This window comes from Tauraco erythrolophus, chromosome 7 (genome assembly GCF_009769465.1).
Source record: "Tauraco erythrolophus isolate bTauEry1 chromosome 7, bTauEry1.pri, whole genome shotgun sequence".
Lineage (NCBI taxonomy): Eukaryota > Metazoa > Chordata > Aves > Musophagiformes > Musophagidae > Tauraco > Tauraco erythrolophus.
The window spans coordinates 35,874,796-35,901,659 of NC_141471.1; the positions used below are offsets into that span (position 1 = coordinate 35,874,796).

Genomic DNA, 26,864 nt, shown 5'->3' on the forward strand with positions numbered 1-26,864 from the left:
CCCCCACACCCTACTGACATTTTATTTTCTGGTAGCTGACATTCAGATCAAGTCAGATCCTGTACTAGCAAGAATTTGACACTCTGCCCTACCCCACAGCAGGCTCAGGTCTCTACCCTGGTTTTCAAAGCATTTTGTCAGTACACACAGTGTCTACATCTCTGAAACAGCCATTCTGGCCCAAGAACTGAAATAGTTGTAACTCTTACTTCTCATATACACATACTAGGTAGCAAACCCAAGCTTCATTTAAACAGAAATAAACTGTTTCACCTGGGTAACCAAAGGCAATGCTTCCCCCCTCCAAGCACAGCAAACCTTCCTAGTTGGACCCTCTTCACCTCTTGCAGAGGGAGCTGCGGTGTTCGTGTGCTCCTATAGCACTTTTCATGGAAGGTAACCCAGTGATTACAGCAGTCCTAGACAAGTAATAGGAATGCTTTAATCAGCCAGTTTTTCTAGTACAATTAAATCACTGTGAAGTGCCCCTCTAAGGGCAGAGGTATATCCAGAAATTAAAGTAATTCAGGAACAAATTACACAGTCCTTGCATTAAGCAACAATACTCTTTTTTTGCTCTTACTGGTAGCGCTAACCAGCCATCTAGAGGAAGTATTTTGAAACACCATAATTTAAAAACCACCAAACCATCAAAAACAACACCGGAACTTCTGCACCACAGCTTTGAGTTTTGGGCTGCTGACCTCTAGGAAAGCTTTCGGTTAATGAACTGACTACCTGCCGCAGGCAGGTTCCAGCCAGCAGGTTGGGAACGTGCTCATCGCCTGCGCTCCTCACTCATAAATCGTAGGGTGGATGAGCCAGGCACCCACGCCATTCACACCAGGCTGGAAGCCACCCAATTGGCCCAGCTGGCTCAATAGCTGTGTTCCACTCTTTTCATGCCAAAATAAACTTTGTCCGACCTTTGTTGGTTTGTTTCCTGGAATTATATAGAGTCTTGGAGAGGATTAAAAGAACAGTATCTCTGCAAGATACTATGGCTTTTAGCTGCAGAAGTACTTTCTCTGAAATATGCTTCACTTCACCAGGCACAGCATACCATAGCTTGATTGCTAACACTAACTGCTACACTGTGAGTTTAACCATCGGCAATAAAATAAAAAAAGCATAATCAACTACTCTAATTTACTCTGCTCCTACTGTAGTAAAGGCATTAACTTAAATTAGACCTTACAGTTATGCCTGATCATGTAGTCATTTTTTACAGTCATCCAAGATGAGGCATAAAGAAATGCAAATTTCAACAACAAGCATGCACTAGTTAAACTGACTAAAGAAGTATCTTTTGTTCAGATCTAAACTGATACTTTAAGTGTTTACATTAATGTACTAGGAAAGGCTGGTCAGCACTTCAAAGCTCTACAGGGAGCTTTGTTTATTTAAGGCTGTGATTTTTAACTAAAATATTTCTACCTGCTCAATGTGAGTTGCAATTACACTAGTATAAAAGAGACTTCAAGAGCTATCCTTTCCCATTTTCTTCTCCTGCATCTCATTGCTAATCCAACTCCCATCCCATTTTCTACTGACACATCCGTTCACGTAGCCATTCACTGAAAGGAAATGAGAGGCTAATTCAGGTTAAAATCAACTCTTTTGGGGAATGGAGTTTGTATTTATTGCCAGTAGCAGTAGTAATATTTGCTGACACAACTGCTGAGAAGCAGGGAAAGAGATTTCTTAGAACTGTATAAGCACTAAATTAAAAGGTACACACCACCACACTCTCAGACCGTTTTACAGCAAAACAAAAGGTTGCCTTGAGCCCTTTCTTCAAATAGCTTGTTCTTCTCTGCACCGAACCAGAGCAGAAGCATTTCCATGTTCAGCCATTATAACTGAGATGGGACTGGGGTAATACCAGGTAAGGGCAAGCAGCTGAGGGGTGTTAACACTATAAACTACTACAGCAGTTTCAGAAGCAAAGCTACTACACAGAAGCAATTTAGGTCTGAATTCACACTTAGATTTGTGTTTACTTTCTGCAGATTTACACTTACAAATGACTGTGAATATAACCTATGGATACTTACATTTTCACAAGGAAATATTTGCAGATATGCCAGCCACATCTTCTTGGCACCTCCAGTTTAAGAAATCATGTTGTGTGTAGTGCCTGTGCTGTGTGCAACAACTTTTGTGCCTCACTCATAAACCACAGATAGACAGATACAGATATTATGATGCAATATTACTAAAAGGTCAGAAAACAGCGCAAAAAGTGCAAGGTCTGTGATCTCAATTTCTAGCAAAATCACTAAAGATCACAAGAGACGCTCAGTGAAAATATTCCCAAATACCTCAATGGCTATAGCAACACACCAGTAATTTTAAGGCAAATCCACCTCTGCTTTACTCTAGAAATACATTCAACTCTCACTTCCCCCTGTGCAGTTTGCCCTTGCTGCAGATTAACTGCACTATACATGAAGCCACCAGAGAGTTCATCCTGTGTAGAGTCAGGGCTGGCCAGGAAGGTTTTGTTAGCTCCTGTGCAGTGCCCAGAAAACATAGCTCCCTTGCTCTCACTCCAACTCAGCAATGCAGATACTTTCTCAAAGTGTCTGTGCTACCAAACCTCAACAGAGCTGAGATGACCACATATTTCAGTGCCTTTGTACTGTATCACCAGCATTCGCTGTAAATGCTTATACTGTCAGAGACTTTCAGTTATCCATCTGCCTTTCCCCTTCTACTGCTCTGATATCAGAGACTTGCCTCTACAGCTGTATGGATGTATAAACAAGTCTTCAGGAAAGAATGCCTTCATGCATGAAGTTGTCCTTTTGCTTTAGCATAAAGAAATACACCTGACTGGGCAGGTAAAACACAGTGAAGATGGCATAAGAATCTAGCCCATAAAAGAAAACATAGGAAAACTATCAACTTAGTTGTCTTAAATGTAAGTCAAATAAAGACATAAGCTTCTTTTATAAAGGGCAAGCCCAGAGAAAATAGTGATTTTGGCCAGAAAGTGACCCAAGTTCACATTCAACTGTAACACTGATTTTATCAGCTAGGTCATCAGACATGATGAGCTAGGGGAAGCGAAGCTTGACAGTAATTGCATTGTGCTATATACACAGACTCTCCAGCGAGAGAGGAACGAGGTCTACTACCTTTGCTTCCCCATGTTAATCAGACAGCAATGACAATCCAAATACTTTCATAAATGACAAAAGAGAACAGCATTACAAAACACCTTCTAAAGTCCAGCCTGACTCACCTGATTTCCTTGCTTTCAAGGCAATGACAGCAGCCAGTTCTCTCTGTACCTAAAATATTAGGAAAGGAGAGGATGGTTATAGTTACTAGCACAGTCAAAACAAAATGCAACACTAGCAAGATACTGGCTATTGATCCTGTGGAGCAGTCAACCACACATGGAATTATGCAGGTACTTGGTTTTTAAACTACAGTCACTTTCCTAACAAATCTATTTCCTTTTCAGCTGGGAATTCTGTGACAACTTTTTTTTTTTTCCAAACTTTAATTTCATGTAAATACTGCGCATTCCTTAGGGAGTGGGCAATTCAATAGCCCAACCTGTAATTTATTTGCACAGCATATCTCTTTCACAAGCACACACTTGAAAGTTCTTCCTTTCCTTGTTAAATGTTTGTTTTGCCTTTGCTGAGCACACTGCAATGCTGGATTTACTGTGTGACTCCAGGATAAGTGAGTTCTCCATGCTGAGGTTTGGCTGAGGTTTTACGTACATAATTGACATTCACTTTTTGGAGCTTTCAGAAACAACCTCTCCTAATAGCATGGCTGAGCATTTCAGGACCAAAATTTAGCTTGAGATGCACATGCAGAAGTAAGAGTTATCTGATTTCCAGATTCACAGGCTATCTCACTAGCCTGTGATTAAACAGTCCTGCCGTGATAGCCTTATGCTAGCCCTTCTTCAGCCTCTTGTCCCTCTATTCTTCATATTTTCCCTATATCTCTACACAACCAGTCTTTAGCCAGCACAACTCTACATCCACTTCTCTCCATAGGTCTGTCACTTTTTCTTTCAATAATATTCTCTATTATGCTTTACTTTTATGCTTCATACTTGCTCACTGCCATCGTGTGTCCCATTGCAGCTGCTTCAGGTGCCTTGCACTTCACCTACAGCACCCCAGACACTCTCCTGCGTACACCTCAGTTCTTCCCTTCCCGCACCCCCAACCATGTTCTCAAACTCTTCTGTGTGCCTCCCAGCTTCTTCCAATTTTCCTCATTTTCCCAAGTCAGCCTGTCTTTAGTATTAAAAAAAAAAAAAAAAAAATTATGGGACATGCCAACTATTTTTCTAAGGATTGTAGCTATCTTGTCTAACAGGCCTATGCAAAGCTCAAGGCTATTCTGCAGTCGTAGTTTTGACATCCAGTCAAGAGATTTTCTATTTCTGAGAGCATGTGAAATTTCAAACATCATTCACAAGATGTGGTTTGATCAGAATAAGGCACAAAGCCCAGGAAAGACCTCCAAAGTAATACTATTACTAACAATTGTCAACATTCCACTCTCACAACTGTGAAGAAAAGGTTGAAAATGTGAAACGAGAATAGTTAACATTATATTGGTATGAGCAGAAAGACAGACAAAATCATCCAGGACATCTCAGTACAATGGTAACTCCAGCGTCCACTGATCAGGTGACTCAGCAGCCACCCAGCAGCACGCTTTACATGTGGCAGAAGGCAGTCATATCCAGAGGCCACATCCTTCTTCTGTTTGCATCCTTCCTTCCCTTGTGGCAAAGAACCAGGGAGTTGGTTTTTTTTTTTGTCCTTGGAAGGTACAAGGATCTTTTCTATGGCTTGATGCTGCCCAACTGAGAGGAACAGTTTTCTGCCACTCCAAGAAGGAAAACATGAAGGCAGTGCCACAGTTTTTTTAAATATCATCCTGTTTCCAGCACAATTGTGCAAGCTGGCAATATTCCCTTCCTTCCTTCCTGTACACTTATTCTCATGTCTGGAGAACTGTTAATCATGGTTAACATAAGCATAAACTGCAAGAAATATGGGAAAGAACAGCTCTTCTGTGGAAAAACAACTTCTGCTGTTGCTTGTTTGCAGCAACTAATATACGCTAGTAGTAATACATACAAGCTATCCAGAGCTAGAGTGGGATTTTCAACAAAAGTCCAAGCTGTTTCTAAACACCACCACCACAACTTTTTATGGCTAAACTGCTGAGACCCTCTCCCTTCATTAAACTCAGCAGGAGGTACCAATGTCGATGCCTCGATCCTGGTCTATTCTCACAGGTTACTGACAGTAAGAAACAGTGTGCTGATGTATCGGCTTCATCGTTTAGCATGTAATAAATAATTATATCAAGATTAGCCTTAGGAGATGCTACAGTCTGCAACAGTTTTAAACATACCAATTAACCCAATCAAACAACTGAAAAATGCAAATCTCTCCACAAGTGTAAAGAAAAACCCATCTTTTCAGAAGAAAAAGCAGGATTATGGCATCCAGCAATTATATTTGCAGTATTACTTTTGCTTATAAGGTGGCACTTCTCAAGCTTGAAAGACAGTGCTAACATCACAGGCAATAAAAAGGCTGGTTTTCTGTATTTTGTCTATGTTATGCAAAATATCTCATTGTTTGCTCTGTGCCAGGAATGCAGCTGGCATATTACCTAATCTGAGCAAAACCCTTCAGTTAAAGCAGGAGAAAAAAACCATTTTCCTCTAGTCTTAATATTAAGCAAACGTTCCTTCATCAAAGGTTTCATCTTGACGGTCTGTGCTCTCTCTCTTAGGACTCGCTCAAATCACGAAGAATTGGTACTGCTAAGCAGCCTTCTAGATTTGCCTGGTGTCCCTAGATTTCATAATCTATATGCTTTTGTCTGTTTTAGCATAAACGCACTTGACATCTCTGCTGGACATGCAATTCCTATGCATCATTACACCGATGGAAAGCCATGTACAACATTCATTCCTCACTGCACACACACTACACATTATCATACTTCTCCCTAATAGGATTTCTGTTGCTGCCTGTTTGACAAAATCGATAGTTGCACATCACACTGAAGATAATAATGTGGACTCAAAGTAAAATATACATTCAAAAAAGAGTAATGCCTACCATAATAAATTGAGATATTAAACACAAAAAATTGGTCTATACATATAGCTTGTCGCTACAAATCTACCACTATCTAAATAGTATCCCATTTTGAGTAGCATTGCAGTTGTCAAAACTGATTCAGTTTAAAGGCTAGCTTACCACACAGTATTTACAGAAATATCATGAAAGTCTGGAAGAGAACATTTTGAATGTGTTGTTGGCATTTTATCACATCTTAAATAGTTTTCTTTTTTGCAATATGAAAGAGCAAGAGTGTGCATACAGAGTGGTACCCACATATACTTCTGCATGATTAAATATGAATGGCATATTTATATGGCAAATCTTTTTAACTTCAAAGGACAGAGGCAGAGATTTTTCAAAAGTACACAACAACTACTCTTCTTCTCTTATCTATGAATCTGGTCATTTTATCATAGAAGGCATAGTTGTACATCTAGTAGACAGTACATATCACCCCTACTTTTTTCCCCTCTCTTTTTTCTGTCTATAGTAGTCTTTTGTGAAACAGTATTCTAGATGTCAATGTGCCAAATAGCACTTCAGATCTAGAGACAAAGTGGCAATCCTTACAGAATCTCAAAATGAAATCCTGTAACAGAAAGCTCTCAACAGCAAGGTTTTGAAAAAGAAGAGTCTAGTTAGCATCTTAAGTAATGACAGTTTGATCGACTCTAAATAAAAAGTAATATTGGCTGATGTCACAATGTACCAGAAAAATGTATTTCCCATATATACTGCATTAACATCCTGATATTATTTTCTGACCCATCACAAGGTAAGGTAAGACCTTTGCAGTGGAAATACTCATAGTCATCCCACTGTGCTCTGGTTTTAGCAGACAAGACGTTGAATATGAAGCTGCTCTTTGGGATGTGACATGGGATTCATGACAGCTCTGGAATGCTTCTTTAAACCCAAGAGTAATCATTGCATTTTTTTAAAAATTCATGACCAAAAAAGATTATCCAATGCAAATCTATTTCAAATGGCACTTTGCACTGCTTGCATGTCAGCTGCCTTTACAATTTAAGTTTGATGGTGTTGTCAGTGCCACATTGTAATGGAGCATATGATACAAGTATATAATTCGATAGGCTCCATTCTGTTATCTTGACTGACTCTGCTTCTTCCATCGTAGAAAAAAGCATAAAGAAAAAGTGAGACTCCCGAAGCTAGTTGCTTATCCTTTGTATCTGACTCTGCTCTTAAAAGAGGCTTATTCCATACATTTTGCATAAATTGAGATGATAAGGAAACCTCTGAAGTTTTTTCCCCACTGCCCTTCTGACTTAACATAATTCACCACAGCTATCACTATTATCTTCAACAATCTCCATAACCATTGTTTAAAACCAAGAGTGCATTTCCCTAACTAATCAGTTCCAGACTGGCTGAATCATCATCAAAAAAAAAAACAAAACCCAAACCCCAAATCAAAAATCACAAATTGTGCAGTGAATGTGAGAAGTGGAATTCTACAAGAGATAATACCACCTGGTAACAAAATGCAGTAGGGAATAAGTAATAAGAGAAAGGCCAACAAAGAAAGTCAGGCTACAGTAAAGAAAAAGAGGTGGAGAGAGGAATTCACCAAATTTATACAGATGCCTATGTCTGTGCTAGTCACTCTATAACCCGTTCTTAGAGAGTGCGTGCCTTACCAGCAGAGCCTAAGGTATGACTGTTTTTCCCTAAAGTAGACTTTCAAAATGAATCACACATTCAGCATCCTAAAAGTGCCTGTTTCTGCTCCCTGGCTGTAAGAAGTGTCTGGGGAAGCTAGCTCAGATTTAGATGTCTGCATATGGCCACTTATATTTAGGTGAGGTGAGTTCCACCCTCTGCAAAAGCAATAGCTTTTATAAAGTTACAGAAATATATAATTAGACCTTACATGCATGCATTCTTACAGATTTTCCTGTGCTTTCAGATGCTAAAACAGTGATTTACATTTTAGGCACACAAACTTCTCCAATATTGCTTGGGCTGGACCTTCACAATCAGTTTAGGTTTGAAAATTTGGGTATTTAATCCCCAAAAAAGAAAAGCTGACACAGAAGCATCCTTTTGACCTGACACAGAATGTTTTATTCCACTACAAGAAAAGCAAAAAGAAAAGCACCAAAACCCAAACAACAAAGCAACAAACTGTCCATGTGCCCTGCTGCTGGAATCATTCAGGATGTAGTTTAAGGGTTTGACCTTGTGAGCTAGATATGAAGCACTCTGAACTCACTATCAATTACTCACGTGTTTAAGAATATGCATTTTACTCAAGTGTATCCAGCAACAGTGAGATCCAGTTCTTAAACTCAGAAAGTCACTTTGTTGTGTTTAGTGTTTCCCTTTCTTTAACGGATGAAAAAAACATTATTCTTTTATTTTTGAGAGGTGAAGCTTTTGAGGGATACCAGCAATGTTTTATAGAGTTGGTAGTTTTGTGGGGGTTTGAAAAGATATAGACTTTTTAAACAGTGTTTTATGTTTTTCTATTTTTTCTCTCTATGGAAGTAAAATGGAGGAAATTAAATGGAGGAAATTGAGGTTCTGAGTTCTCCTTTCATTTTCAGTTAGGAAGAAAAGGTAGAGAAAAAAGGGAATTTGAATATGGAGGAAATAAAAAATAAAAAACAATTTTAAAACAAAACTTTCTAACGTCATACATTTTAAATTATTTTTGCATGAGCTTGAGCATACAGAACCACTGGCTTTTCAAACACACTACAAAAAGCATTTTGTAAAGACATTAGTCTTCACAAAATACAGCACAAATTCTTCCCTTCCATTTTTCAGTGATTTCAAGACAGTACTTTATTCATTTTACTTATAATAGCTCTTATTCTCATGCCTTTTTCATGACAACTTCACTCTGCTTGATTCAATTTCATCTCTATACTTTCTCACATACTCAAAACAGAACTAGCACTAATTCCCTGTTTTGCTGGTACCATGATTTAGGTGTGATGTTTGCAGAACCATACAATCACAAAATGGTTGAGGTAGGAATGCACCTCTGGAGATCATCTGATTCAAACCCCTGCTCAAAAGCAGGGTCAGCTACAGCAGGTTGCTCAGAACCTTGTCCAGTTGAGTTCTGAACATTTCCAAGGATGGAGACTCCATTACCTCTCTGGGTAACACATTCTATTGTTCAATCATCCTCACAGTAAATAAGTTTTTTCTTATGTTTAAGTAGAATCTCTTGAATTTCAGTTTGTGTCACTGCTTCTTGTCTTGTCACAAGACACCACCGAGAAAAGCATGGCTGTGTTGTCTTTATTCTCTTACATCAGGTATTTATACACATTGGTAAGATCCTCCCATGGACTTCTGCTCCAAGCTCAACTCCCAGTTCTCTCAGCCTCTTCGTGTAAGTCAGATACTCTACTTCCTGATCACCTTCACGGTCATTGACATATGCTGCAGTACGTCCACATGTCTCTTGTACTGGGAGTTCAGAACTGGACGCAGCACTCCAGACGTGTCACACTAGTGCTGAGTAGAGGGGACTGATCAGCTCTCTTAGGCTGAGGGTAATGGTCCTACTAATGCAGTGGCAGTTGGCTTTCTTTGCCACAAGGGCACATTTCTGGCTCATGTCCAACTTCACCAGGAGTTCACCAGGACCCTCAGGTCCTTTTCTGCAAAGCTGCTTTTCAGACAGTCAGCTCTCAGCCTGTACAGGAGCGTGAAGTTGTTTCTCCCAGATGCAGGACATTGCATTGGCCTTTGCTAATCAGCATGAGATTCCCATTGGTCCATCTCTCCAGCCTGTCAAGGTCTCTCTGAATGGCAGCACACCCATCTGACATATCGACCATTCCTCCCAGTTTTGCATCACCTGCAAACTTGCTGATGTTCACTCTGTACCATTGTACAGATTACATGAGATTGAGTGAATCTAGCTTAACCTTCTGAAGTCCTGTCTGTTTGCTTCTTAGAACAACGAACTTACAACAAGATAAACAAGATGCACCAAATTCTAGCACAGATAGGATAAGCTGTTGTTTATTATGATGGAGTTTATTGAGGCTAAACATAGTCGGGAAGCCAGATACCCAGGCTTCCCAGGTGGGTCTCCTCAGAAGCTTATGATAATCCACACCAGGGCTGCTGAGACCCTTTCTCTCCCCTTATCCTCCACCCCATCATTGTCTTCTCACTGACGTCCACTTGACCAAGAGGATCTGACTGTAAGCTACCCGGCAGAAAAGTCGCAATGATCCTCCAAACCGGTATCTCCTGGGCCACGAATAGCATGGATTAAAGAGAGCAGACTGCAGCAGTCCTTGCTTGGACTGATTTTAACAGCTTTGGAACTGCACGCTAAGACCTCTGTAAAGCTTCCTCCTTTCAGCGACAAAAAAGTAGTTTGCATTACAAACACCTGCTCACTAAGTCTTTAATTTGAAAAGATCCAAACATGACAATATTTCAAACATGATCAGTACTAACTTTGATGTAGTGACCTTACCGCAGAAGTGAGACGAGCAAGAATTTCAGCACTGGTTTCTGTCGTATCTTCTATTTTTTGATCAGGCCTTTAAAAAATAAAAATAAGATTTTATTATTTCCATCATTCTGTTTCAACATCTTTTGATTCCTGGAAAGCAAGGAACTGTGTAGCCACAGGCACTAATGTAAAAGGGCTTTTGAGATTCCACATCAAAATGATGACTGCAACATGACAATAATTAATTGTGTCAGTAACGACAGAGTACACTCTTTGTCCCTTGCTGTCAGGAACTCTTTTGACTGGACTAATGTAAAACAGTAAGAGAATTCTTCAGCTATAAAAATATGATGAACTACTGAAGAATGCAGGACCCTCTTAGCTCAGAGTTGCTTATTCGAATGCATATTTTGCTCTGCTAAAACCATACTCCATCAACAGAGCAAAGAGTTTTCCATCTGCCAACCACCCAGCTTTGCTAAGGTGTGGAGCAACATCTGTGGAATGCAAGCTCACACAGATAAAAACAGACAACATCAAAATCATTACGTGACACATGAAGTTTGATATTTGAAAAAAAAGTGTGAAAATGAAAAGAATACTTGTAAGAAGCCATAAATTAGCAAACTAAAGCAATAGCTGAGAAAACTATCAGGTTGTCTTGACAGTTACAAGACAGACTTAATGTGTCTTTGCAAAAGTAGGACAGTGCTGGAAGAACCCCTCTAGAAACTGTCACAGAAGTCTGGTCCGTGTGGAAAGAACTGCCCAAAAGCTGCTGTGGACAGCATGGGATACAACTGTGTTTTTCTTTAAAACAGTCTAATTCCTATCACCAAAACATCCACAAGTCTTTTGGAAGATTTATTGACAATCAAAAGAAGGATACCAATATGACAGGGTTATTACTATAGGAAGAAGAAAAAGAAAATGCCCTTGATATCTTTACTTTTCATGGTATTCAAGAAGTGTGACATGCCAGCAAACAGAGCAGATATGCCAAACTGCAGCTGCTGTAACAAACATAAATCCCAGGTCTTAGCAGAAGGTTCTATCTTTGACTAAATTATTTTATTGCTCATATACCCTAATGTGTCTAGGTAAAGAGCTGACAACATGTCTGGCATACGCAGCTGGTATATTGTGATTCTTACATCCAATGTCAAAAAATTTCTTTCCCTGATTAAAAAATTAAGGTCAGAAAGCACAGAATGACACATGCATTCATTTTGGGGCAAGTATATTCAGACCAAAATGGTAATTCTGATTAGAAATCACAAATGTTTTCATAACTGCCTTGCCTATTCAAAGAAGGTGATTTAACATTTCAAGTGTTGGGAACAGCCCCAATAAAATAAATGAATGCAGTTTCATTTACAAAGACTGATTTATTCAGTCTTTCTCTTTGTAATTTGGAATGACATTAAAATAACTGACCTCTTCAGATACCTGTGCCTGCTTCATGTCTGATCTCTTTTAATCTCTCAGAACCAGGCTAGGACCTGATTCTTCTAAATTGGAGGCAAAAGATAGCAGCTCAATAGACACAGCCACAGATGCCATCTATAAACCCAGAATAGCATATAGCATAGCTATTTTCATCTTGGGCCTTTATCACTTCATCTTCTATTTAAAAATACTCTCAGTATTCATCTGCATATGAGCATCAAATACTTCTGAATCCATTAATATACTAAAAATTATAATCAGCTCTCCAGAATCAGAGAGAAAGAGTGTGTTACGGTACTCAAGCTAATGGAAAAAAAGTAAGACAAAATGGATACTGAGGAACAGAATCAGAACAGATATCACCCTATTTTTTTTTCCAAAGGGCCCAGCTAAGACCTAGTAGGGCTGGTACCAGAGAGGAGCTACAAAGCTCAGGCAAACAAGCCTAATGCTTATACAGCTCAGGGATCCTTGGGCTCGGCAGTGTGTAAACCAGAGTGAGATGGAGGGATGCTTGCCCTAGATCTGCATGCAGGCAAGTCAGGTCCAGTACAATTATTACTGTACAGCACGGGAAAGCAACTACAGTGCTTCCTGACCTGTTGACGGAGGAAGCAATACAGGTACACCCATGGGCCTGGGCTGCCACTACCTATGTCTCGACACTGACTTTACAATCCGCCTACAATGCCAATAAAAACCCCATGGATATCTGAGAGCTGTTCGTGTTCAGCAAAAGCTTTCCAGAAGCTCCATAAGGCAGTAACTAAATGAATATTGCACCCTGGCTATTCGCACTAAAACCAAATTACTTCTAAGAATGATTACTTTTCTGAAATTAATAAAATGTAAATTATTTCAGGACAGAAGATGAAGAAGAATAAAGTGTAACACTTCTGAAAAGAAAATAACAAGCAATATGAGATGAAGAAAAGAAATCCCTTGTTAATATCTCTTCAAATAATTTGAAAAAAATATTATGGGATACATTTCAATAGTCTAAGGTACTCAATGCATTCTTGAAATGTTCGTTTAGTCTAACCAGTGGTTCTGGGAATTAGGTTTTGATATAAACACCTCCATTTACAAAGAAGGAAATAGAGGCACGCAAAGACTAAACACCTGATACAAAGCCATTGCAATCACTGGAAAAGAATTCAGGAGACATTGGATGAGAGCCTAAGTGACTGCTCAAGGTTGTAAGGAAGTCCATGGCACAGTTTTCAATACAGTTCTTTTGTTCCCAGGTTATTGCAGTATTCACTTCTGTTCTATTCAAGTAGAAATGGCTGTGATTAACATAAGGTGTTTAAGGACCCCAAGAGGCCTCTGCATCAGTCCCATCTCATTCGACAACATTTACAGGGGCTCAGTCCTGTGGAATACACACAACGTTAGCCTTCAGTTTAGTGAGTTGCTAAAAATCTGCTACATCCTGTTTTGTTTTCATGGTAGATTCCCACCAACGTTACATTTAATGTAGGGAATTTGCCAAGGTCAAAAGGTGACAGGGAGCATTTATTCAGGAACAGCAAGCACATCTCAGGCTTCAGAACTCTATTTTCATTGTAGAACTTAATATAGTATTATTTGGTAGCACTGCTAATACTGACCGGAAACAAAGACAAATCCATCAAAAATCTGTACAGTAAGTCGAGATCGGGCCATATTTGTTTAGTAGGGTTTCCAGAAGAGTTGCTGAAGGAAGTCCTCAGAGCTGCTACTGTCTACTCAGGTCTACAGACTCCTTCTGGGACAGTAGATCCGTGGTGCTCCACAGAGACCCACTGGAATACTTAGCAGTCCAGGTAAGTACAAGGCTGCTGCCCACCAGCTGCAGAGGAGACAGAGCTCATCTAGCTCCCGGGACCACCAGGAGACGTTGAATGTTGCCTTCTGGTGCACGAGCAGGCAGTCGCTTCATATTTCATCAAAAGCAGGGAATCTAATTAATAAAGTAAGAATTTCTCTGTCCCTATGTACATATAGAATTGATGCCATCGATACAGACTATGAGAAAAACTAAGACAGAAAAATGAATACAAAAATATTAAATTACAAGAAAGACTACGCTTCTAACGTTATGCAAAACAGCTTATATATTTGAGGCAAAGCAAACATTCACTGCAAGGAAGAGTTTTTAAAATTGCTCTCTTTCTTCATGAGAAACAGCATATGGGTTTATTTAACCTGGTCAGATAGCTTTAACAAACACCTCATCACATCTATTCCTTTTTGGATTGTGTTTTGGCAGTGTATTATTTGCATCAAGTATGGAGACCTTTGAACCTGGAAAAGCCTCCTTTCCCTTTAATATCACGCTCCCTCAAGAGTATATCATTATTTAAAATTCGATTCCTTCAATATATATATTTTTTTAAAAGCACCCTCACAATTTGACAGGTAAAACCTCCAGAAAATAATTCTTCAGTGACAATGTTCCCCAAAGAAATCCAACTTCAACTAAAATTTGAATAATGTGAGCAGGAAGGAGCTGAAAATGTACATTAATGAGTAATTGTTCAATTCATGTGACAAGAATCGTCCTCCACTAGAAATGACAGTTGCACTGAAACGATAAAACTGCACAGCAAACTGTAACATAGTGGTAGTGTCCTGCATGCTGACTGTGGCTGGAGACATTTTTAACTTGAATCTAAAAAGTCTTCAATCCATTTTCCTACCCAGCATCCTTCACATAACACATAAATATGACCTATCCGTTCTGTCTTTTTCATTCAAAGCCTTTGTACAAGTAGTCAGTAACCATGAAAAGTGGCCTGATTTGCAGTGACAATGAGGAAAAACCCAGTTCCCACTGAAATCAAGACGAAATCGTCCTGATATTTAAGGGACAGACAAATTGCTTAGCACCAGAGCAGGCTGGAAGACAAGAACTTGTATTTGCAAAAGTATTCAAAGGTTTTCTCCCATGAGACTCATCTGCTTAGAACATGACGTTCAGTCCCCAGCTCTAGCCAATTTGTCGTCCTTGTCACTTGGTTACGCTCACCCAAGCTGACCAAATAAATGCATTTTCAAGGGAATCCCACTCCAGAATTGCCAATTTCTGGTTGGTGAGGGCAGTCAGCAACAGGGAAGCCAATCAAGTTTCTGCCCTGAGCCATGCAGAGAAATTACTGAGATTTTCTTCTACCAGGTCAACATGTCCAAATTCAAGAAGCTGGGCTTGAGACATCTTACAGGGACTTTGGGCTTTGTGCTCCTTTAAAATATTTCCAGTGAACATTTATTTGAGAGAATGTGTTTTTAAATCTAATATGTAGAGAATTAAAGTACTTATAGAAGAAAGTTTCGTCTTTGACATCAAAGAGAATAAATCTTGGTACTGGCAGTGTAATAGTTTTCCACAGTATAAACATCAGGTTTGAGGACTCATCATGCTAAGGACAATATAAGAACTTAACTCAACTTGTCTATCAAGGCCGGCTCCTGCAGGGTTGCTAAGACATGAGGGGTCAACAAGCCTCTAGACCTCTCACTGACACGTTTTTCCTATATTTTGGCCTCTCACTGTGGCACACTTAACTATGGTTTCCTTCTAGTTGCTCTAAATAGGCAACATTTAGAGCACAGCTGTATCAGCACAGATGGTAACATCCAATAGTCAGGTGAAGAGGAGACATACAGGAAGCAAAACTCTTAAAAGGCATATTATGAAAAAAAAAAATAATGTGAGACTACAGAGCTCTGGCAAACGTGCAGTGGCAAACTAAAATCAGATGACTGCAGCTACATAATTTCTACCCATTCTCTCTATCCATCTGATAGCTGATCCTGACACAGCACAAGGGCGTTTGGTCTGCTAGTCAATCAGCTCCACAGCATGCCTGCTGCCAAATTCATACCAAATCTCCAAATGTAGAAGGAGATAAAAAAAGTAAGCCATTTGCCCAGGTAATATTGCAAGCTAGAGTCAGCAAGCTAGTGTTACAAGAATCACAATATGCCAAAAACCCCTAGTCGAGTGCCTGCGTTTACCTACCCACACTGACTTTCTCAAATGAAAAGTCCATCTCTGCAAAGCTTGTCAATCCTGAAAAGAAAGCTGGCTTATTTGCACGGTGGTTTGGAAGTAAACAGTGTCATTACGAGTATGTCAAAAATGGTCAGCAAAAGTTGCAAACAGCTGTATATGCACACTTACAGATTACACATGTCAATCCTGGGAGGAGACAATGGCAGTAGTTGAAGTAGGAGCTTTACTCCATTCTTCCATCCTTCCTCTTTCTCAAATTCACAGAAGAGGTAGGTACATTCATCCGCAGAGAACTGGTAGAAAGCATGAGTGTCTTGAAAATAGAGATGTCTGTCCACTGTTAGAAAAAATAACATGAGATAGCCTTTAAACCTTTACCATGTAAATGTTCCGTGTCCCCACACGTTCTGTATTGTACTTGGCTTTAATACAGATTCGCACCTCCACACAAAGCAAAAGGATCACAAACTCAGCACAGAAACGATCCTGTCCTCTCATATTAACTCGGCACATCAAACAGGACAACCCCAAAACCTCAATTTGAAGATCTCCATGCTCTTGAAATGCAAGCATTAAGACTGCAGACTATTTAATTGATTTTGGAATCCGTTCAGAATTAGGGGATAAAAAGTCTTCCACTTGTCAGATTTCTGAGCCTTGATTTCCATTGGCATCTAATCTGTTCTCACTAATGGCCAGGCACTAGTAAACAAAGTTCAATAATGGGGATGCAGCCCATCATCATCCTTGCTTCTCCTCAAATTCAGGGCTACTGGATTTGTCAACTACACCTGGGTAAGATGATGCGTCAGTAAAAACAGCTGTTATCTTCCCTGGCATAACCAGCATTTAACTGGGATTGAAGGACGAGGTCCAAAGCCAAAAACTCAAGCTCCTGCTGGAAGAGTCACTCAGCCCTTGGTGAGGATCAGACATACTGTCAGTGTATTTGGAGCACAGGCAAACCTTTAAGTATACCGTCAGTGTACGTAAGAACAAATCTTCTATAACACCTCACCTTTTCAGAAGGAAGAAAGTTAAGTGTCTAGCAAAGACCCCAGGGTGGGGTATGCTTTGAGTTGAGCTACCTAAGTAGTCCCAGATACAAAGTCAAGTCCATCAGATTTCCAGAGGCTGGTTAACAGTGTAATTATCGCCAACCACATTAGCTGGACCAAGCTCCTAAATTTGGTGGGGAAGGTGGGGACAGCCTGGTAGAACCTGGCATCACCACTGTCTCAATTTGCTGAATCCTCTCTCAATCCATTGTAATCCAAAACTAAAACAGAGGGAGGAAGGGAAAATCACTAATAGCTGGAGAAGTCATCTGACAAAGCCATGACCTGCAGTGACTAAACAGCTGCTGTCTTGTGAAAAACCTAAAAGAGCTTGAGGAGAAACAAAAAATAGGCTGGAAAAGACACACATGCTGTCTGCAACTTGGTAATAGGCAATTACATTTGCAAAAGCAAAAGGAAGGAAATTGCTTAAAATATGATTCATCTTTGGTATTTATGAAATGAAAGGTCACAGAGGTGAGCCTACCAAAGACATAATAAAATAAACAACTGTCAAGAAAAATGGATCAATCTGCATTTCTTTTCTTTGCCTCCTTCCTCTCCCATCAAAAACATGAGTCTCATCCTAAGCAGGAGAAACCGATAGCCTTCCTCACCCTAGAAGTACTGTCAAGACTGACCTGATAATATAATGCCCATATCCAGGAGGAGCTGCCACACTCCAACTGCTGTAGATCTGCACTTAACAAAAGGGCACTGCTCCAAAAGCCAGTCTACCAGTTCTGATCCAACACAGCTTCTCCTGAAAATAAGCAAAACATCACGTCTTACACTAATGTTAAAATGCTCTTTTATATTAATGTTAAAATGCTCTTTTATATTAAAGAGCTACTTTTAAAAGCTATTAAAAGTAAATGCTTTTGTTCAGAAAGGCAAACTTTTCATCTCAATTACTAATTTTTGAAATCCTGTTCATTTCAAGGGAAGGAATTACTCTGACAATTCTCAGGGGATGCTTCTAGTTACAACAAGGGAACTTGTGTTAGGTAAGTAAGTTCCTTTACATACCTAATTCATGCATATGAGATATTTTTATCAACTTGTGCTGCATACAGACAGTCATCCAAAGACGTATAAGAGCAAAATAAAATCCGTTTTTTAGCCTCAGGATTTTATTTCCTTTCCGAGTATAGGCATAAGCACTACAGCTACACAATATATGTGCAAGACCTTGAGTGTTGCTCTAGGATATACTTGACCTTTCACGTTATTTGTAATCTTATCTTTTTAAATCACAAAAAAAAAAAAAGTTGTGGCTTTTTCTTATATACGGATATGAATGAATGGTGCTATAATAGAGACCTGCACATTTTGGCATAATTGAAAATAGGAGGAAGCATTTATGCTGTAATGCAACACAAATGGAAAATCACTTCATTACAGAAATATTCCATAAATTACATGCAAAAATCACTGTGTAACTAAATCTTAGAAATCCAATTAAACTCTTTTATAACTCCAGACCAGGGCTGAATTTAATACTCTTTCTTTTCAACAAAATAACAGACAAACACAATTGTATTTGAAATCATAAACAATTAAATTAATGGACATATAATCAGGTCACTGCTGCTTTCTGAAAACTGACAAAGCAACATAAGAAAAGATATTAAAATACATGAGATTTTAAAGAACTTTTTTAGAAAATATTTTCAATTCTTAGTAACACAAAATCTCACTCTCAGAATTTAGTGTCTTGCCAAATCAGGGCATAGACTAATGCAAATAAAACCCATCCAGTTGATTAAAATGAATGATCTCAGGTTACCTGCAAATGCCAGTAAGGTACACCCTGTCTTTAATCAGGTCAGACGCTTGTAGAGTAAAAATATTCCTAAGAGCTCTCCCAGCACAGGAAGAACTTTCTCCATAAATCTGAATGAAAAGAGAAATCGAAAACTGTGACAAACAGGGATTTATTCCTGCTGTAGTATATTGGCCTTGCTACTGTCCGCTCCCTCCCTCTGAGCAATGCCTTCTCCCCAGCTAAACGACAGCAAGCAGTCAAAGCCTCATAGAAAATGCACTCCAACTTCTGCAACACCCAGTTGTATCACGGGTTGCAGATGGCCTCACGAGCTGGACTGCTTTCATAATTGCCGCCTTAGAAAAGTATAGGGTTTACTATCTGTCGGCTTTACCTTTGAACAACAGGCAAGCTCAAATGAAAACAGGAGTTATTCTAGTATATTAACCATTGCAAAACCACACTAATACATTTACAATTAAATATTATTGCACACGTATTTGAGTTAAAAATTTAATACAAGCTTAATACACATTGAAACACCATTTCATAGTTTCTTCTTTTTGATCAGAAACTTCGGAGGTATCCTATGATAGCTAGAGGTCAGTTGATCTGTACCTTACCAGGAGGAGGTGGTCTTTCAGAACGGACACACCTCTGACTTCCCCCACAACTAATTTCTACCTTACCCTTCAAGGCTGCAGATGTGTCTATCAAAACAGGACCCAATTCCATCTCCCAGAAAACTATGTTCCACCTGGACTCTGTATACCACTCCCTACTGATGAATTTAACTCAAGCTCCCGTTTGATGTTTTGTCAGCATCCCAGCAAAACACATAAGTAACACAAATAACTAACTTGAAAGAAAAACGATGCCATGGTTTCACCTTCCCCCTCACCGCCATGTTTAGGAATCTTTCAAGGAATATAAAATAGTCCTGAGACATTAAAGTCTTGTGAGATGCAAAAACAGAGCTCTCAAATATTGCAAAAGTAAACTAAATGGTGGCAATTGTTTAAACGTTTGGGAAGCAAGTGCATGTCGGAATTCACTGAATTTGCAAATTGAATTGTTGTAATAGACATAGACAGTTTCTAACACACACAGATTATAACTTGTTAACTGGATTTAACTGCAAGCCACATTCACAAGTGTATTCAAAGCTATGATTAAGAGGATGAACCAGAACCAAAGCAAAAAGATTCCTAATATGTTATTTGATGAAATGGAATTAAAAAGAAGCTTGACAAGTACCTTGTTTGAAGGAGTTTCCAAATAGGGATTTGAAATTCTTCTGGACAGGGTCTGTAAAACAATTCGGTAGCACTTTAGTTTTGTTCTGATTTTTGTATGGAAAAGAAGTAGCAGCAATCTAGGTCTTTTAGCTATTGAAATCTAAATAAAAAGAATTTATCAAATCATCTGACTAGTCTAACTGAAGCCTCCAAATAATAATTTTTTTTCACATCAGGAAAAAGGTTTGGTAAAGTCAGTGCTGTGTTATTTACTACACTTATTCTTGATCTGGAAAAGATGATGAGCAATGAGGTGGCAAAGCCTGTAGACAACACAAAATTATTTGGGTCAGGAAAGACCAGAAATGACAGCGAAGAATTTCAAGATGAACCTAAAAAAAGGCTAGGTGAAAAGACAGTGTCACAATGAGCTCAATATTAAAAGCAGCACGTACTAGAGGGAGAAAATGTAATTACACATGCTGTAATACCTCTTAAAGCAAACTTTATCAATTCAGTAAAAACATCTCAGGGTCACAGAACAATTCTCAAGGAAAACTATGCTTCTAAATGAAATTCTTAACTGTAGTTAAAAAAATATTAGGATAAATGAGGAATAAAATGGTGACCAGTGGGGAGGTAACATTACTCTAATGTAGATCCACATTATCTCCGGCAGGTCACATGTTGCACTGGTAATATCATCTCAAAAAACAGACGCTGTGATGTTAGAGGGGATTCAGACAATAATAGTAGTAGGAATAATAAAAGATTTGGGTAAATTTTAATATGAGAAGAAACAGAAAAGACTGTGACTATTTACCTTACAAAGGAGAGATTACAGGAGACGTAATTATACAAAATAACGAAACAGCACAGAGAAAAGACAGACTTTCTGCACTCTGTTTTATGTAACATGAGAATAACTGATCACTCAATGAAATTAGAGGAGATACATATTTGAGGAGATAGAAAGGAAAATGACACATAACTCTTCACAGCAGGGAAATGCAAACTCCAAAACCTTACCACTGATCCATAAAGATTGGGGATTTAAAGTTGTAAAATTAACAGTGAACCAGAACTCCGAAAGGCAAACAGAGACAGGACAAACATCTGTGTGAGAGTCAGGTTACCCCACCTTTAGTCACCATGATATTTCCATATCTTGTCAGTGTTAAAAGACAAGATATTGCCTACTCTCATGCTTAATGGCAACTTCTATTTTACTTCGATCCACACAAGACACAAATAAACATTGCCTAAAGAAGTCTGGAAGCGGAACAGAAGACGTTGTGCAGGTGCACTGGCAGCACAATGAGAGGATTGTGTGGTGCGGGAGCACGTTATTCCAACTTGTAGGCAGTATAATTAATTCCTCGCTTTGAGAAGGATCCAATTCACACTTGGTATATTGTAATCATAAAAAAAAAAAATAATTACCCTTCACACCCTGTAAGTATTACAGAAACCATATTTCGGTAATGCCACCTGCTTTTTTCCCCCTATTTTCTTGTTACTGTATTTTTAGAAAGAGAAGGGAAGTGGAATCACAGAAGCATCTAATGCTGTTTACCCTTCCGCAGTCATCACAAATGTTGATGTAGTTCCATGTGTAACAGTAGCTCCATATGGAAATACTATAACATAAAAGCTTAATTCTCCTCTCCCACACCCAACGAAGATGCCGTAAGACTGCAACGTTGCCTCAGACCCCACTTAACGCCTTGGTTCTGCAGCAGCCCTAAATACCACCACTTGGCTTCTGTCCAAGCCTGTCATTCAACAAACCTCACTCACTGCAGCAGCACCATCAAAGCTTATACATTGATTTCCCCCTCCCCTCTCCAATCCCAAGCTGGCACTAATCCATTATCATCAGCAAGCTAATTCCAGTGATGCCAGTGGGAACTACAGCCCCTAGCATTGCACTGGCCTGGTCCCCGGCACTCAGAGTACAGATGAGCCTCAGCCAGGGAAAATACTGCTAATGCAGGGTGCAGTCGCACGACAGCATAAGGCCAAACTCAGTAAAAAGGACAAATTTGGTGGCCTTCTACAACGAGCATTTGTGGATAAGGGGAAAAGCGACTGACATCATCTACCTGGACTTGTCCAAAGCATTTGACACTGTCCCACATACATCCTTGTTTCTAAAATGATGAGACATGAATTTGACAGGTGGACCACTTGGTGGATAAGGAATTGGCTGGATTGTCACACTCAGAGAGTTGTGGTCAACAGCTCAATGTCCAAGTGGAGAGCAGTGATGAGTGGTGCTCCTCAGGGGTCCAAGACCAGTATTATTCAGTACCTTTTTCAGGAACATGGACAGTGGGATTGAGTGCACCCGCAGCAAGTTTGCTGATGACACCAAGCTGTGTTGTGTGGTGGACATGCTGGAGGGAAGGGATGCCATCCAGAGGGACCTTGACAGGCTGGAGAGGTGGGCCTGTGAGAACCTCATGAACTTCAACAAGGCCAAGTGCAAGGTCCTGCATGCAGGTCGGGGCAATCCCAAGCACAAATACAGGCTGGGCGGAGAACGGATTGAAAGCAGCCCTGAGGAGAAAGACTTGGGAGTGCTGGTTGATGAGAAGCTCAACATGAGCCAGCAATGTGCACTTGCAGCCCAGAAAGCCAACCATATCCTGGGCTGCATCCAAAGAAGCATGGCCGGCAGGTCGAGGTAGGTGATTCTGCCCCTCTACTCTGCTTTTGTGAGACCCCACCTGGAATATTGTGTTCAGCTCTGGAGTCCCCAACACAAGAAGGACATGGAGCTGCTGGAGCGGGTCCAGAGGAGGGTCATGAAGATGATTTGAGGGCTGGAGCATCTCTCCTATAGAGAAAGGCTTACAGAGTTGGGGCTGTTCAGACCGGAGAATAGAAGGCTCTGGGAAGACCTTATAGCAGCCTTCCAGTACCTAAAGGGGGCCTACAAGAAAGCTGGAGAGGGACTCTTTATCAGGGAGTGTAGTGATAGGACCAGGGGTAACAGTTTTAAACTGAAAGAGGGTAGATTTGGATTAGATATATAGGAAGAAATTTCAAGAAGTCTGCAAAAGGTGATGGATGCTGAAAACTAGTAGAGAAAAAAATAGTAGTCTTTTAGTTTATCTTTCAAACCACACAGTGCTAGCTCTGGTGCAGGGGAAAGAGAAGGAATTCACAGCTCTGAAATGGGGGAAGAGAAGACAGGACAATAGCTTCTGTTGGCAGCAGCCTGGACCCATATCAGCTTGGAGCGAGCATGAAACTTTGGAGAGCCCAGGTCAGTACATTTAGCCTGCCATGCAGGAACCTACACACAATGAAATTTCTACAAATAGAAGAAAACAGAAACTGCTTAGGAGAAAATAAAAAAAGTGGAAGTGGATTCTGGAACAGAAAAAAATATCTTTCCTATTGATACTAGTGCAGCCTGTGTAACATTGAAACACTGCAGTTAGAGCAAAATTCATATCAAATTTTAAGAGTTTATGTCCTAGCTACCAAGCTAGATCCCCTTTTCTTTTCCTTTTTTATTTTTAACTTGCCTCAATAAATATTTAGCTAGCACAAAATCCCAACATTTTGTGCTACTGAGCACACCGTTGTTCAGCAGATCCTACTTCGGCTATCGGGGACAAGCTGGGCAGTCCTCTTCCAGAGAAAGGAAGAAGAGGAGTGGATTGGTGGTCCAGGCTTTGTTTGAAAACCCCCATCTTCAGACTGCTGTGTGGGGGAAGCACCACTCCTCCCTGAAGGTGAAGGTATTTGGCAAACATAGGCTGCTCCTCCCAAATGATTTTGAAACACACATATTCAAAATACATTTGTAAATAACTCTTAGAAAAAGCCAAAATTGGCTTTTAAAGCAAATTCATTAGCCATCAAGTAAACAGCTCATCTTTTATGAAAATTACCTTGGAACAGCTATTGCTGCCCATGCCAAATGCTGCTTTCCAGGCACTGCCATCCCGGCATCCCCCTGTGCCTCTTCACCAGCTTGAGGAAGAGCTTTGCCAAATCACTTGTCGGGGAGGAGATGGGGATGTGGGAGTGTGTATGGTCCTGGGACAGCAGACCCTATGCAGAGCAGATCCAGAGCACTGGGCATCCTCCAAGAGGGCTCTCCCATTGTACATGAGTAGGTGCGCGTAGGTGGCTTCAGCTTCTCTGCTGAGGATGCAGGAAAGAAACTGTAGGGAGCTGGTGCCTTGGGCTGGGCAATCAGGAGCATGAAGTATGAATGTGGCACAGAGACGGCATCCTAGCTTGGGGGCAGGACTTGCATGTGACAGGAGAGGATAGTTGGGACAGGTGACTCAGGAGAAGGTTTTGGAATAGGACTGCTAGGATCCAAACTATATACATATATACACACACATATATATATACATATATATATACATATATGTATACACACACCCCCCACAGATAATTTAGTCTGAAATTTGGAAAAATTATAAAGGAGTTTAATGTGCTTTTTAAAACCACTAGAAACGCAAAGGGTAGAGCAATGGTGTTAAAAGAATGGGAGGATTAGAATAAAGTGACCAGCAAGTAATTTAAAACAACCAGAAGGTAACATTTCTTTACAATCCACACGACCAGCTCATGCAATTATTAGACAAAGAATCAAATAGTACAGCTAGATTTTTAAAAGCAGTAGCTAATTCAATGACTGATATTACTATGCAAGGTCTGTATCTGGGTTTAAATTAGTATTGCTTCAACTAGACAATTATTTTTAAACAAGTTGAGAATCTCTATCATTACAGATAAGCATGCAAAGATATTGATGATAACATTTTGGAATCATAGAATGGCATAGGCTGGAAGGGACCTCAGAGATCATCTAATCCAACCTCCCTGTCATGGGCAGGGATGCCTCTCAACTAGACCAGGCTACTCAAGGCTCCATTCAACCTGGCCTTGAACACCTCCAGGGAGGGAACATCCACAACTTCTCTGGGCAGTTTATTCCAAAGTCTTACCACCCTCGTACTGAAGAATTTCTTCCTAAGATCTAATCTAAATCTGTTCTCCTTCAACTTAAACCCATTTCCCCTTGTCCTATCAGTGGACACTCTTGTAAAAAGTCCCTCCCCAGCCTTCCTGTAAGTTCCCTTCAGGTATTGGAAGGCAGCTATTAGGTCCCCCCGAAGTCTTCTCTTTTCAAGGCTGAACAATCCCAGCTCCCGCAACCTGTCCTTGTAGCAGAGGTGCTCCAGCCCCTGGATCATCTTTGTGGCCCTCCTCTGAACACGCTCCAACAAATCTGTCTCTCTTATGGTGGGGACACCAGAACTGGACGCAGTATTCGAGGTGGGGTCTCACAAGAGCAGAGCAGAGGGGGAGAATCACCTCTCTTGACCTGCTGACCACGCTTCTCTTGATACATCCCAGGATGCGGTTGGCCTTCTGGGCCGCATGAGCGCACTGCCGGCTCTCATGAGCTTCTCATCTATAAACACCCCCAAATCCTTCTCTTCAGGGCTACTCTCAACCCGCTCTGTGCCCAGTTTGTATTTGTGCCTAGGATTGGCCCGACGCAGGTGAAGGACCTTGCATTTTGACTTGTTGAAGCTCATGCAGTTTGCACTGGCCCAACTCTCAAGCCTATCAAGGTCCCTCTGGATGGCATCTCTTCCCTCAAGTGAGTCCATGGCACCACACAACTTGGTGTCATCGGCAAACTTACTGAGGGTACCCTCAATGCCGTCATCCATGTCACTGACAAAGATGTTGAACAGCACTGGACCCAGAACACACCCCTGAGGGACACCGCTTGACACTGGTCTCCATGTAGACATCGCACCATTGACCACAACTCTTTGAGTGCGACCATTCAGACAGTTCTTTATCCACCGAGTGGTCCATCTGTCAAATCTGTGTCTCTCCATTTTAGAGACAAGGATGTCATGTGGGACAGTGTCAAACGCCTTGCACAAGTCCAGGAAAACGACATCCGTTGCTTTACCCACGTCAACCCGTGCTGAAGTTTTGTCGTAGAAGGTCACTAAATTAGTCAGGCACGACTTGCCCCTAGTGAAGCCATGTTGGCTGTCACCAACCACTTGGTTATTTTTTATGTACCTATAAGCACAAACTGATTTTTTATATATTTTTAGAATATAAGCACAAACTGATTTTTGAAACGTTTAGAAAGAAATTCCCCCATGACATATTACACAACAAGCAAAGTGTACTAACGAAGGCACATTTCAGTCTCCATTGGAAAGATCAAGCTGTATCTTACTGTGAGATGTTGAGTTAGTTCTTTACTCAGAGTATTGAACTGGCTCCATTACGGCAACTCCCTATGCATTTACTACAACCTGGTTAATGTTCTAGTCAAGGGCTAAAAATATTATAGAGCATGTTTTCAGTCATACCTTTTTGAGATACATTTGAATTTTCTCCTCATTTTTAGATCTGGGATTTTTCTTTGGCCTCATCTCAGCTTCAGAGGATGACTTGCCTACAAGTTACTTGTGCTTTGCCTCCTGCCCAAGCTGTTCCAACAACTGCTGGTATTTCTGCCATTGCCAGCACTGCAGTAGCGGTAGCATCAGCAATGCTCTGTACATCTGCTAGCAATTTAATCACCATCATGTTCAGAAAGAAACAAAGCAAGAGTGCTTGGAGCTCCAGTTCAAGTGCTTTCCTCAGCTGGGATTTAGTACAGTGGTAGCAGCCAACAACCTGTCTACACGAGAAGTCATGCTGCAACACTACAGAAGAGGCCATAGAAATTATAAGAAAACAATAATTTC

The 26,864-nt window shown here is 40.3% G+C and overlaps 1 protein-coding gene across 2 annotated transcripts in view; it reads right to left on the reverse strand.

Moving 5' to 3' along the window:
• Positions 1 to 26,864, reverse strand: part of RAPGEF5 (Rap guanine nucleotide exchange factor 5) — a 159,058-nt gene that overhangs the window by 108,456 nt on the left and 23,738 nt on the right. For both annotated transcript variants that reach the window (XM_086614741.1, XM_086614742.1), the window contains exons 2-7: positions 20,120 to 20,170; positions 18,884 to 18,990; positions 17,736 to 17,857; positions 16,205 to 16,373; positions 10,609 to 10,675; positions 3,251 to 3,299 (exon numbers count right to left, since the gene is read on the reverse strand). In XM_086614741.1, coding sequence (XP_086470867.1) covers positions 3,251 to 3,299; positions 10,609 to 10,675; positions 16,205 to 16,373; positions 17,736 to 17,857; positions 18,884 to 18,990; positions 20,120 to 20,170 — 565 coding nt within the window. The remainder of the gene's footprint in view (positions 1 to 3,250; positions 3,300 to 10,608; positions 10,676 to 16,204; positions 16,374 to 17,735; positions 17,858 to 18,883; positions 18,991 to 20,119; positions 20,171 to 26,864) is intronic.